The 14420-nt window shown below is 56.4% G+C and overlaps 1 protein-coding gene across 12 annotated transcripts in view; it reads right to left on the reverse strand.

Moving 5' to 3' along the window:
* The window catches only part of ATP2B2 (ATPase plasma membrane Ca2+ transporting 2), a 367475-nt gene that overhangs the window by 15817 nt on the left and 337238 nt on the right, over positions 1-14420 (reverse strand). For all 12 annotated transcript variants that reach the window (XM_036332176.1, XM_036332183.1, XM_036332175.1 and 9 more), the window contains 6 exons: positions 9787-9966; positions 9486-9573; positions 5882-5988; positions 5233-5424; positions 2192-2405; positions 108-319 (listed from right to left, as the gene is read on the reverse strand). In XM_036332176.1, coding sequence (XP_036188069.1) covers positions 108-319; positions 2192-2405; positions 5233-5424; positions 5882-5988; positions 9486-9573; positions 9787-9966 — 993 coding nt within the window. The remainder of the gene's footprint in view (positions 1-107; positions 320-2191; positions 2406-5232; positions 5425-5881; positions 5989-9485; positions 9574-9786; positions 9967-14420) is intronic.

The raw sequence follows: 14420 nt of genomic DNA on the forward strand, positions 1-14420 counted from the left end.
AGAGATGGGCCTCAGGGGCCAGGTCGGAGGCCTGGGCTCTCAGGACACTGCAGGGGGCTCCAGCTGCCCACTGCCCGCTGGCCCCGGTTAAATGGTGGCCTGGCTACCTGAATGGCAAAGGTGCCCAGCACGATGGTGCAGAAGATGGGGTTCCGGAAGATGCCGTCAAAGACGTTGCGCTCGCCGTGGATCTTGCGGGCATTGATCTCGTTGAAGAGCTGCATCATGACGAAGGTGTTGAAGATGATGGTGTAGTGCTCCGAGGGCGGCGAGTGCAGGGGGGCGTTCCTCCCGCTGTCGATCTCGAACATCTTCTCACCTGCCAAGCCGAGAGTGCAGGAGCTGGGCGGGGCCGGGGTGGGAGAAGACCCTGGACCCAGCAGCAGGGTGGGCAGCCCAGACATGGAGGCACGCCCCGGACACGGGGTAGGTAGGCCTGTGCCGTTGGGTGGCCATGAGTGTGAGTGAAGGGGTAACAAAACTCTTTATCCTCTAGGGCAGTGGTCCTCAACCTTGGCTGCACATGAGAATCACCTGGGAATCTTTTTAAAATCCTGATTTCTGGGCCTCATCCTCCGGAAATCCTGTTCCTTTGTTACTAATGTTGTGGCCCCACCCATAACAAAGAAACAGAATTTCTGGAGGATGAGGCCCAGAAATCAGGATTTTAAAAAGATTCCCAAGTGATTCTAATGTGCAGCCAAGGTTGAGAACCACTGCTCTAGGGGAACAAGACCTTGGGTGAACTTCCTTCCACTTTTCCATGGAAATCTGGTAAAGGTGGAATGCTGGCTGTGTTCTCAGGCGACGTTGCTTATAAAAAATGACAGACTCATCTGGACGGGAGGACTGGAGGTGAACTAGGGATACCTGGTGGGAGGCCATGGCTTTGGGCTCCCCCAAAAGTGCTGCTTTTTGTAACTGGGCATGTCCCTTGCTGAGACCTCGGGAAGCTCTGAGGGCTATTATAAGAGATATAATTCCGGTGTGGAGGCTGGGCTCCTCGGCCAGACTGGCTGGGACCCACCCGTGTTGCTGCTTCTCTTACAGCTGAGCTGTCACACGGTGGAGGGCAGTGTGGGCTGCCCCCCGGGTATTGTGTGGGCACCCGCTGATGGCATGCCTATGCGAGGTGGTGCCAGGAGGGCTTGTGGGGCTTCCTGTGTGAGAGGTGTGCCCATGAACCCAAGACCACTGAGGGTAGGTGCTCAGATGGGGAAGCCAGCCCGTAAGGCAGCGGCGGCCCTCCCCCTCCCTCGCCTGCAGCTTTTTCTGGGCGTCTCTCCGCCTTCCTGTGGCGTCCTCCACGGCTTCTCCGGTGATCTTTACAATGGTCCTGCCAGCACTCCACCTTTGAGCTTTCTGGAGGAGGCCTGCCCTCTGAGGAACAGGACCGTGCCCCACCGCATCTGTACTCTCTACTCTGAAAGCAAGTGCTCCTTGGTGTTGAAAGTCCAGCTCAAGGAGGCTCACATGGGGGGAGCCTGCCCAGGCGAGGGCTCCAGCTGGGCCCGACTGGCTGTGTGACCACGGGCAAGCCTCTTCCCCTCTCCGGGTGTTTATTTCCTCATCTATCCCCCGGGGGGTGGGCTCTGCATGGTTCATCTCTGAAGCACCCATGGAAGCCAGGCCAGTCTTAGCCCATCCAGACCTGGTTCTTTGCCCAGGCCCCTCCTCAGACTGCATGCCCTTGGGCAAGTCGCCTCACCACTCTGTGCTTGCTGTTAGCATTGTCATGGGGAGAGATGGCAGAGGTGCCTGCCTCATGGAGTGGTTGGCACCCTAGGTGAGAGTGTTGTGGAAATAACTGGGGGAAGGCAGGTGTGTAGGAAGCCTCACGGAGGGAGCCTTCCACGGGGCAAGGATCACCTGTGGGAATGCATCAGAGAAGGGCCAGTCATTTCCCCCAAAAGCCTCAGGCTCCTCTGGGGCTGGCGTGAGGGGCATTCATCAACCCTTGGGCACCACCTCATGTAGGGTGTACTCTGCTCAGAGATGGCGTCTGGGGAAAAAGCCTTGGTTTGGGGGTTGGCCAGATGCAGGACAGGGCCTGGCTCTGCCCAAGTCTTTCTCTGTGACTCTGAGCAGCTAACTTCATCTCCCTGGGCCTCCATCCCCCACTGGCAAACAGGAAGGCGGGTGTCGATCAGAATGCTGGGTCAGTCTCCGGGGGGTGGGGTGGGGGACTCACCCACAAAGAGCAGTGTGAAGATGAGGGTGAGCTGGTAGACGGCGTGGCCCAGGATGTTCTTCATCATGGTCCGCGAGATGAGGGGCTTGTTGCGGCCGTACGGCTTCCTCAGAAGCAGGGTCTCGGTGGGCGGCTCGGTGGCCAGCGCCAGTGAGGCGAACGTGTCCATGATGAGGTTCACCCAGAGCATCTGCACAGCCTTCAGAGGGGAGTCCTGGGGACAGCAACCGTGGAGAGGGCTGTCGTGGGGAGACCGGCCCCACCTGCTGCCACCATGTGCCTGGTGTGGGGCTCATCACTGGGGGCTCAGCAGCTTCCTGCTGGAGCCTTGAGGCCGCTCTGTCCAGTGGGTCTGCCCTCACTGGCCTGCCCGCTGGGTTCCTGAGCAGGTTCGCCGAGGCTTTCCCTGGAGGACAGCCCAGACCTGCCCACTTTGGCTGTCTTCTCCCCCAAGGACAAAATGGACTCCCAGGGTCAGTGGCCACTGGCTCTCGGGTAAATACAGCCACATCCTTGCTTGTCACCTCCCTTCCCCCCCTCCCATGAGTCTCACCTCCAGGCAAGGCCACAACGTCTCTCACCATCTCCAGCACAGACTCCATCTCCTCTGTCTCCCTCTGGCCCCTCCCCACTGCCTCTTTCCCCTCAACCAGTGGTTCTCAACCTCTAGCCCTTCAAATACAGTTCCTCATGTTGTGACCCAACCATAAACTTATTTTTGTTGCTACTTCATAACGGTAATGTTGCTACTATTATGAATTGTAATGTAAATACCTGATATGCAGAATGATCTTAGGCGACCCCTGTGAAAGGGTCATTCGACCACCAAAGGGGTCGCGACCCACAGGTTGAGAACCGCTGCCATCAACCATTAATGGCTCACGTCTCTCCTACCTTACCAGCAGTGCCCCAACCCTGTCCTCTTCTCACCACCACTCAATTTCTCTTTATCCTTTACCCCACTTTGATGTCAGCAGTTACTGTTCCAAAATATAACATTTTTATGGTAGAAAATTTGGGCAAGTAAGGAATAGCGCAGAAGCTAAAACTCATCAGTGATTGAACCACCTATAGGTTCCCACCGTCCAGTCTGGCGTAGATCGTCCCACACCTCTGCCTGAGATGGGATCACATATTCATACCGTCCTGCGCCGTCATGCCATGCAGTCTGCACTGCCCAAAGTTGCTGAATCCATCCGTCTCCCTCTTTCCTCGCACCCTGTGTGCCTTGTCCTTGCAGACAGACTCTGGCCTCCCCGTGCCCCTCAAAAGCCTTTCCCCAAGGTCACCAGTGCCCACTTGTCACAATTGAGGAACACATCTTCCAGCCCATCTCACTGGCCTCACTGGTGTCTGGCCACAGCCTCCTCCTTGCACCCCTGACCCCACTCACCTCGAGCTCCTCCTCCTCTCTGAATGTTCCTTTTCCTTCTCCATCTCCCTCAGGGTGCTTCTCCTCTTCCTCTGCCTCTGAAATCTGTGCTCCCGGGGCCCTTCCTGAGCCCTGCTCTCTTCCTACACCTGCCCCCTGGCTGCAGGGGCCCCATCCTCCCCCACACTGCCCACTTTCCAGCCCAGCCCTCTGCCTGTGGCTTCAGCCTCATCCACCGGAGAAACACCTCCTCCAGGAAGACACAGGCCCTGAGAGCCTCATAGCTTGAACTGAGCTGTTCCTGGTCCCTCTGTCCTATCCATGTTCCTCCTGAGGCCCCCTGTCTGCACCCCATATTCTCACTACCTCCTAGGTATTTATCAGAGCTCCGCCTCCTGCCCACTTCTCCCACCTCTGCCCCAGCTCAGTCACATCCTACTCCCCACACCCTCAGCTTCTTCCTGCCATCAGCCTTCTCTGATCACGTGCCCCTTGGGGTTAGGGTCCCCGATCTCCACATCAAGGTCTCCATGGCCCTGCCACCAACCCAATCTAAGACCTTTAGGCAAACTGAAACCTCAGTTTCCCCGTCTGGCATCTGCTGGTCTCCAAGAAGCCTTGTGAAATGCCAGGTTGTGGGAGTGTCCCCAAGCCACCACTAGAGGGAGCTTCTCACCCACAAACCTGGAGAGGCCCTGGAGTAGGAAGGGACCCCTTCAGCCGACCCTCAGACCCTCTCAGGGCTTGGGTATTGGGTGCTGCCATGTGTATCCCCAGGAGCTCAGAATAAAGCAGAGGGGAGCAGTGTTCCCAGGGCCACACAGCTCTTTGGGGCAGTGCCGGCCCCTGGGCCTCGGGGTTCCTGTGGGCAGGAACTTGTCTGCCCACTTGGCCACAAGGAGGGGCCAGCCTTGGAATACACCTGTTTCCTCCCGGGCCAGCCTGGTCAGCCTTTGGGGGAGGCAGGAGGCTGTGGGAGCAGTGGCAGGAACCTGGCCTGTCCATACCCCAAGCCTCAGTTTCTGCCTCTGTGAGATGGGGATCATCACTGTTTCCTGTGCATGGGGCAGGTGAGGAAGCAGGGCTGCTGATGTGGGGCCTGTGGTTAACTGCCCCTGGGTTCAGGACCTGGGGCTGCTCAAGACCCAGGCTGAGATCCTGACAGACAACTGTCTCTCCCCGTGACAGAGTCCCTGACTCCCCACTATGGCTCCCAATTGGTCTCAGGAACCCAGGCAACCAGGCCTCACCCGACACACTCCATGTCAGAACTAAGGCCCCCTGGGCCCTGCCGGCTCCTTGCCCCCCATCTGGCTGCCTGATCCCCCTGGGCCCAGCCCTGCCCCACCCTCCCTCTAGTCCTTTATTTGGCCATCAGCTCTGCCTCCCTTGGGGATAGCCTCTCCCGCCTCCTGGAGCAATGACCAGCGCTGTGCCTGGGCCAGGCAGGCATGGAAGTGAGGTCTAACCTCTCCCACTTGCCTGCTGACCTTGGACAACCCCCTGCCACATCTCTGAGCCTCATTTCCTCTGCTCCGCTGGGCTGGCACCTGAGGCCTGTGCTGCAGCTCCTGGCCCTCAGCAGGTGCCACTGATGGGTGGGACAACCTGGGGTGCCCTCCCCCAGGCTTTGGCATGCTCTACCCTGCCCACCCCTCGGGGGACCCACCTGCGTGATGCAAGCCCCCGTGAAGGCCACAATCACAGCCACCACGTTGACTGTCAGCTGGAACTGCAGGAACTTAGATATGCTGTCGTAGACGTTGCGGCCCCACATCACCGCCTTGACGATGCTGCTGAAGTTGTCGTCCGTCAGGATGATGTCCGAGGCCTCCTTGGCCACATCTGTACCTGCAATGCCCTGTGGGGACGGGGACAGGAGCCTGGGTGGGTCAACCGAGGAGGCAAGCAGCTCTATCAACACTGCTCTCCTCCCCTCCACATCCTCAGTCCTACACAACCCCCACATATATACACCCAACTGCCAGCACAGCCAGATCACATGGCACACATGTGTGCATACAGACGCATATGCATGCACACACACCTACTCCTGACAGACCTAGCACCCTGGGGCCAGCCTCTCTTTAGGAAGCCTCTTCCTGCCCCTCCCCTCAACCCAGACCCCTTAGTGCAGGGAGCCTCCCTCTGTCCTTCCCAGGGGCCAGGCTGGGCACATGAGGTGGACGGTGGGTGGGCTGAGTGTGAAATGGGGGACCCGCATCGCCAGCCTGAGGCTGTATTGTCCATGTTCCCCTAACCCCCTGCCCGTGAGTGCCTGCCAGATGCTGCCCTCGGCCCCTGCAAGCCGCTCCTACCATGGCGAAGCCCACGTCCGCCTTCTTGAGTGCAGGACCATCATTGGTGCCGTCTCCTGTCACGGCCACCACCTGCCGCTGCTCCGTGTGGGTGCTGTCGATGATGCCTGTGGGAGGGGGCAGGGGTGTGCTCAGGGCCCTGGGGTGCTCCATGGGGCAGGGACAATCTGGCCAGTCCTGAACCTCAAGAGGACACAGAACTGGGCACAGCCTCCTCTCTGTCCCCTCCCCTGCCCTGCCTGCCCCCCCCCCCCTCCTTGTGGTTCTTCCCAGCTCCAGGGTCACCCATAGCTCCCAGCACCTGCATGGGATGTCGGGCATCTTAGCCCAGTACTGGCTTGCAGCCCTCCATGGTCTGGGTCTGCTCACCTCTCCAGCACCCTCTCTTCTCTCTGCAACCCATGGTCACCCCAGCAGCCACCCTGGCCAGAATCGCTGCCCCCCTGACTGTGCTCCAGGGGCTCCAGGGTTTTTCCAGGGGCCTACCATGTGCTCCCCCAGCACCACCTCTCTGGGAGGTTCAGTCACACCTGAGGAGGTCTAGGCTGTGCCACTCGCCAATGACCCCTGACCCACTGTATTGGCCTTGATCTCTCTCTAGACATTTATCCTCAATAAAATCCTCAATAAATAAGAGAATGAACAGATGTCATGTGGCCCCTGTCACTGAGCTGGGGCCAGTGGAAAAGGATGGGTGAAAGATCTCACTGTGGAGTTTATGGGCAGGACAGAAATTTGAGTGTCAACCATGTCATGTCGCTCTCTCATTCTGCACATCAAATGTGTCAACAAGGCCGGAGGATCCTGGCTCCGAGATCCCACTGGGATCCTTCTGCTTCTCTCTGTCTGCATCCCTTCTGCCTCACTAACCCAGGGCTCCCCTTCCAATCTGCACAGCAGCGCCTGAGTCTGATCCTGGCCCCCAGTATCAGCTGAGTCATTCTCTCACTGCCCACTTGGCCTTGGAGGGACATCTGCATTCTTAGCTCCGCTCACAAAGTCCTCCATGGTCAGAACTTGCCCATTCTCTGATCATCTCTTCTCTCAGCCCCCGGCCATCCCTCATCTGTGCTTTAACTACAGGAATGACTCTTGGTCCTGCAGAGCCGGCTCCACTTGGCCCTGTCTTTGCACAGGCTGTTCCCTCAGCCAGCTCCCTGTCACCCACCTGCAGGCTCAGCTCAGAGCCACTTTCTCTGGGAAGCCTCTGTGACCCCCTGCAGGCCCTCACCCTAACTGATCACTGTAGCTCCCATCCGTCCACGTGCCCCTCTGTCCTGAACCTGGCAAACAGCACAGCCTGTGGAAGGAGGGAATGAGTTCCCTGACTTCGGGCACTGTGCTCCCTACCCCCCCACCCAGCTCTTTGTGACCATGCAAGTTCCACCTGCTTCCAGGCCCAGCTCCAAGGCATGTACTCGGGAGTTGTCCCGGCTGCACCCCAGCTGACCCGCTGCCACGGACTCTCCAGCCTCTGTCCACTTGGCACTTGCTGCCTTCATCCCTGCAGGGCCCCCTGGCCTGCGTGGGTGCTTCTCCAAGGCAGAGGAAGGGCTGGTTTTTCCTCTGAGGCTTCTCAGGCTGGCACTGACCTTTCCGCAGGCCTCCTACTGCTCCCAGGAGAGGAGGGAGCTGGGAGGACACCTTCTACCAGACTCCTGTCCACCACCTGCAGTGCTGGCATGGCCCTGCCATGCATGGCCACGAGGGGCCTTCCTGCGGTCACCTCCTGTGGTCACATCCCTATCCTGTTTCTCTGGACCTCTCAGGAGCTGTTCATGCTGTGGTTCACCCCTTCCTCTTCACCAGGCTTCCTTCCTTGCCTCCTGGCCCACTGCTCCTGGCTGTGCTCCTCCCTCTGGCTGCCACTCCTTTGTCTCTCTGCCTGTCGCTCAGGTGTGAGGTCCTGGGTTCACCCCACCTGTGTCTTCACCTCTGGCCAGCTGTCTCCTGAGCCCTGACTCCACAGATAGCCATCTGCCCTCCAGACATCTCCACGTGGGTGTCAGAGGGCCTTTAGCTCAGCCACCGAGTTTTCCCTCAAATCTGTCCTTCTCTCCTAATTCCTAACACCTAGCTGCTGCTCAAAAACCACATGCATGCTGGTGGGCAGCCGGCTCTGAAACAGTGGAGACTTATGGGATCCTGGACCCGTGTCTGCCTCATCCCTCCACCACATCCAAACAATTGCCAGGCCCAGCCCTTCCCCCACAGAACAGTTCTCAGACCTGCTAACTTCCTGTCCACCAGCACTGTCACCACCCGGTCCAGGTGTCACCTCTCACAGCTGGACAATCCTGGTGGTCCCTCTGCTTCCGAGCCACTCTCCATACAGCAGGGAGTGAGCTTTCTAAAACAGTGCATGTCCCTTCAAGGCCCTCCCACAGTCCCCACCCTGAGCTGGCCGTGTAGGCCACTGTCTGGTGTTCTAGGCCCTGCATGAGCTGAGGCTGGCACCTCCGTCTCTGGTCTCCTCCTCTGATCGCCCTCTCCCCTCGAGGTCCCAGCCCAGCCAGTTGAACATCTTTCCACACCAGAAGGTGCCTGGAAGTCTTTGCCTCTGGGCTTCCACAGTGCAGTTCCCTGCCCTGCCTCAAACATAGGCACTTGCTCCTGGCCCCCGCAAACCATCTTCCATGGCCTGTGATCTGACACCAGCAGAGGGTCTCAGATCACCCTTCTCTCCCCCCAGTGAAGCCTTTATCTCTATGTAGGGAAACCAGCTATTTACTATCTGCTGGATGGAACCTGAACCATGAATTCCAAGAGGGAAAGGCTATGACTACCAAGAGCAGGGCCCAGCAATAGTAGATCCTCAGTAAGCATTTATCAAGACAATGAGTGAGTGAATGAACGAGTGAATGAGTGAACAAGTGGCTGAATAAGAGATGGGGATGGAAATTGAGTGTCAGAGTGGGAGGGACTTGCCCAAGGCCACAGAGCAAGTCAGTGGCAGTGCCACGACTCGTACCCAGGGCTGTGTGACCCTGAAAGTACCCAGCATCTGGCCACCTGAGTGGACTCAGCAAGGGTACATTCTCTCTCTGGAGGGAGACAGGGAGGGAGAAGGATGCTGGTTGTGGGCTCAACCATCAGATTGCAATTCCTAGGCCATCCTCCAGGTCTCAGAGACCAGGCAGATTAAAGGTCTTAAACTCCCAAGCTCTGGGGCCAGACAGAGCATCAATAAATGAAGTGTGCTGAGTGTCAGAAAATGAGTATTGAAGACGGCGTCAATCATGAGAGAGCAGGATCTGTATAAAGTCATTCAAATTCAACATAAAAGAGGCGTTGTACCACCCAAGTTAAATACATCTGTGGGCCCCATTCAGTCCTCAGGCCATGAGTTTGGCCCTAGACAGGCAATCTCATTGCTCCTTTAGGAATTGAAGCCCAGACAGAAGATTCACAGCCTCCTCATCTCATTATGGTCCTTAGGAGGCCTCCAGGGCTGCAAAGAGGGCAAGATCAGGGTGTCCCACATGTGGGGAGCCCCAGGCAAAAGCCCTTTTGTCCTGGGAAGAAGCGGTAGGTGCCAGGGAGGAGAGGCTGTAGGGGCCTGGCACCTGGGTCTCAGAATTGCCTGTGCCTGCCCAGGTCTTACCTTTGACCAGGGTGTGCTTGTCTGTGGGGGAGGAGCGAGCCAGCACCCGCAGCTTTGGCCAGATCTTGTCGATTCGCTCTTGCTCAATCTGGAGAGGGATGCAGGAGGGGGCGGATTGGTGGGGTTGGGGAGAGAAACTGAGGGCTGGAGAAAGGAGGGAGGTGCCTAGAATCACTGGGCTCTTGGCACATTCGCTGGCTTCTGGACAATCATGCAGCACCCATGCCTCCCAGTCCCCGCCCCCCCGCCCCCCTCCATCCAAGCTCACACCTCTGAGCGCCCTTTGCACTGGGCCACATACCTCCCCCTTCTCGTTGCGGATCCTCTGGTTGAACTCCTTGCCCTCAAGGCACAGAAAGTCCTCCCCAGGATGGATGATGCCACACTTGATTGCGATAGCCCGGGCTGTGTTGATATTGTCGCCGGTGACCATGCGGACCGTGATGCCTGCCCGCTGGCACTTCCTGATGGCTTCTGGGACCTGGGTGGGAGGGCAGGCGCCATGGGGGTGGGCATCACCTTGGTTAGGCCCTCCCTGCCTTCATGGATTCAGAGTGAGCCCCACTCACAGGCAGTGCCACTGTAAGGGGCCTAGCTGACCAGGAGCTACTGATGGCACATGGACCATCTCCACCCCTGCTTCTCCCATGGAAGGCATTATTAATCAATTGCAGCACCCTCTGATTAAACCCTGATGTGGCCTCAGAATTCTTCTCTGTAGAGAGCCAGGCAGCTGCCACCTATCAGCCATGATAGCCCACCCTAGGATAAAAACAATGTTATCCAGACCTAGGCAAGGACTTTGAGAAAGGACCCAATAAACACTCCCTCAGATCTGGCCCCTTGAGAGTATAGAACACTCTTCTACTGCACAGGATCTTGTCTCTGCTTTATCTACATGCACATTTCCTGCAAAGTCAATGATAAATATATTTGTGTATTTTTAGTTTTTTTTTTTTTTTTGTGTGTGTGGGGGGGAGGGGAATTGCATTTGGGGACACTTTATTTACAGAATGTGACACTGGCTTATAATAAATGCAAATGATTATGTTTCATGTAAAGTATGACATTTCCCTGTGAGAGTAACAACTGCCTCCTGCCCTCTCTGTAATACTGGTATCTGGGCCAATCAGGCCAGGCAGAGCTAGCCAATCAGAGGCCAGCAAGGCCTCACCCTATCCCCTCACCCAGACCCCAACCTTATGCAGAACTGTGGATGTGGCCAGCAATTAGGTTGCAAAAACCAGCCTGGAGCTGCCAGAACACAGATCAACTTTATAGACAACACAGATCAACTGGACAAAACTCTTACCCATGGACAGTGACAGATAATAAAGTAATAAGGCAATATTTGGTGCAAAAAATTTTTTTTAGCAGGAGAGGACATGTCAAGGGCAGAAAACCCTATGTACTAAGAGACCAAAGCACTGTAGCACCTCTGGACTGGAAGGGCTGAGTCCCACATCCCACTCCTGCACATCTCAGTACCTGGGAGCTCACGTCCACCCTGGGGGTGTCTCAGGGAGCTAAATCTGCCAAGTCACTGTTGAGAGAGTTTGAAGACTGTTTGGGGCTGAAATGTGCCCTCCCCGCCCCCCAAGATACATTGACATCCTCACCCTCAGCACCTCAGAATGTGACCTTATTTTGGAGGCAGGGTGTTTATAGAGGTAATCAGGTTAAGATGAGGTCATTAGGGCCTGGCCAGTGTGGCTCTAGTTGAGTGTCAACCTATGGACCAGGAGGTCCCAGTTCAATTTCCAGTCAGGGCACATGACCAGGTTGCAGGCTCAATCCCCAGTGTGGGCCATGCAGGAGGCAGCTGATCAATGATTCTCTCTCATCATTGATGCTTCTATCTCTCTCTCCCTCTCCCTTCCTCTCTGAAATCAATAAAAAAATATATTTTTTAAAAAAGACGAGGTCATTAGCATGGCCCTCACCCAATGTGACTGGTGTCCTCATAAAGAGGGGACATTTGGACACGACTCACACACAGGAAGAAGGCAGAGGTCAGGGTGATGCTGCTCCATGGCAAGGAGTGCTGAAGGTTGCCAGCCGAGCACCGAAGCCGGGGAGGGTCCTGGGACTGGTCCCTCCCTCACAGCCTCAGAAGGAACTGACCTGCCCACACCTTGATCTTGGACTTCTACCCTCCAGAACTGGGAGACAGCACCGTTCTGTTGTCTGAGCTGCCCAGGTTGTTACAGCAGCCTTAGCAAACACAGAGAGTTAGAATGTTGGTCCAAAACCTGACTGCTGATGACTCCTGCCTGCTGGTCCCTTTCTGCCTCCAGGATTTTAATAACAAGTGTCGACCTTGAAAATATCTGGCCTCTGTCCACACCTTTCTACAGCATCATCTCAGGTCAGGGTCACTGCCCAGCCCCGCCTCAGCCTCCCTGCCTCTGGCCTTGCCCCTCTTCCCTCTTTCCCCTACCCTGACCACCAGGAGCGTGACCTGCTGAGGCTCAGCCTGTGTCACCTCCTTCAGGGGCTGCCCCTGGTAGAGGAAATCCAGGCTCCTAAGAATGACCACCTTGTGGCAGAGTGAGGAACAAATGGCATGAGAGGCAGGTCAGGTCCTGATAAGGAGGGCTCTCCAGCTACGAGTTCCCTAAGAGGCCTGCTCTGTGGTGGCAGGTAGTGATCTCCCTGTCATTGAGGTACCAGCACGGGTGAGCTGAGCATGGCCTCTTTGAGGTGTATGTCCAGGGTCAAGGAGGAGCCTTCTGGGGCCTACTCAGGGGTGGGGGTCACATGAGCAAGGTTTCTGCCTTGTGACACAGTGGCTGCTCACATAAGCAAATGTGACCTCTTTTTATGGAGCCGGAGGGAGTGGGGATGTGGAATGCCCACATCCTGTTTACATAATGTATCGTGTCCTCACAATGGCTGTCACTGGGGCTGCAGCCCCCGCTGTCTCCAGTCCCAGAGGATAGGGAGGAGCCACTGTTCTTTTGGGGACGCATACCTTATGTGGCTCCTGCCCTAAAAGAAATAGTTTAGGTTATATTTGTTTCAAAGAAACTTGAGGTCTTGGAGTTGGAAGGAGCTATAGGTTGTGACTCTGACCTATATTCATTGCCTAGATCTCCCCCCAGGTGTTCCCGACAGAAGGCCGGCCAGCCTCTGCTTGCACGCCTCTGATGACAGGGTGCTCACTGCTGCCCGGCTGACTGCTCCACAGTGGAACAAGTCTATCGAGTCCTTCCACATATTTCACATAATTGTCCTTGTATTCTTGCATGGAGGCAGGGTCTTTGTCTTTGGTAAAGATCTGCATAAAGGGCTCTGGGAGCACAGGGGAGGATGCTGTTACTTTAGAAGGAAGTCGGTGGGGAGAAGAAATCTGCGAGAGCTTCCTGGAAGAGAGGACATTTGAGCTGCTTCTGTTCAGCCAACACGAACTGAGGCTCTGGTGCCTGGCACGCTACCTTGGCTGTGGTCCTGGTTGCAGAAGATTGTCCCGTGAGGTGCACAGGCAGGGAAGGTGGAGGGGTGCTGCCGATGAACCGCTGCGGGAAGCCTGGAGCGGCTGAGGCTGAGGCTGAGGCTGAGGCTGAGGGAGGGCCATGAGGCTGGAGAGAGGCCTGAGGTCCAAAGGTGCTCGAACCAGAGCCTTGCTCCCTCAGGCCTGGGAGCCATGGCACATTCTGAACTGGGAAGGTTATTGGTGCCATGTTTTAGAAAGACTTCTGCTTTCAAGACTGTCTCAGGGAGCTAAACTGCCGACCTGGAGCCCCATTCTCTGGGTCTCCCCCAAATAGGTCCGCTGGGGAGAAAGAGGAGGAGGCTAATTATTATGGCCCCACCCTTCTCTCTGTGCAGTGAAAGCCTCCCTGCCTCAGGACAGAGGGCTTAGGGCTTTGCCCTGGGCTCCACCTCAGCCTTGGTTTCCTCTTCTGTGAAATGGGGATGACAGTCTCCACCCTTCAGCGAGGCTGGAGGTTCCTGTGACAGGGGCCGAGCAGCACCAAGCACAGGGCCTGCAGATGCTGGTGACAAGAATGCATCTGCATCCACACCCCAGTCTTCCTTGCTTGTGTTGTTCTGCTGGGGGAGGGGAGAGGAGTGAGGGGGTGTGGATGTAGATGCAGGGTGGGTGGGGTGCAGTGGGCATCTGGGCATGAGGAGGAGCCGGTGGTAGTAGTGGGATGGATGGGCACCCTACCATGACTCTTGGGTCAGATACTTTAGGGGCCGGTGACCTGCCTCAAATGCTGGGGTACTCAAGACAGACCTGGAAACACCTGAGGGGCCTCCCTCGCACCTGAGATACTCCACTTCCTTCCTGGGCAGTGGCCCTCCTAACTGGATGCCTTGGTTGTGCTTCAGCTGGTCCTGCTTCATGCTTTTGTGTGCTGGGCATCTACATTTCCCCTTCTCCAGACTTTCCTTAGGCTCTGGGCTCTGGAGGGTGGGTGCTGCCCATGGCTCGGTACCCTCCAGAGGGCCTGGCACAGAGAAGGTGCTCTGTAAATGGCGCGCATTGTGAGCCAGCTCGGTGCTTAAGTCCCTTTAAGTCTGAGCTGGGGCATGAGATTTTATGCACGGCCAGATGCATGCGTTTGGATGGGGATTTGCAAACCCTTCACAAATTAGCTCCAAGATCCATTTCTAGCCTTTTTTCTTATAAACCCGACTGGGGTATTCACTAGTCTCCCACACTTAGCAACCCTTCCCACCTCCTTGCCTTTGCCTGTGCTATGCCCTCTGCCTGGATGTCCCATCTTTCATGGGAAATGCTCTCTATTCATAAGCCATCCTTGCTTTCTCCAACCCCAGGGCATACTTCCTTCAACTGCTCTCAGTACCTCCTCCTATTGCTCACTTATTCATTTATTCATTTATAGCAAACAGCTATTGAACGTTTAATGGTCTGGGCACTGAGGATTCAGAGATGATTAAAACTCAAGCCCCAGGGACATCAAT

This window comes from Myotis myotis, unplaced genomic scaffold (genome assembly GCF_014108235.1).
Source record: "Myotis myotis isolate mMyoMyo1 unplaced genomic scaffold, mMyoMyo1.p scaffold_m19_p_13, whole genome shotgun sequence".
NCBI classification, from domain to species: domain Eukaryota; kingdom Metazoa; phylum Chordata; class Mammalia; order Chiroptera; family Vespertilionidae; genus Myotis; species Myotis myotis.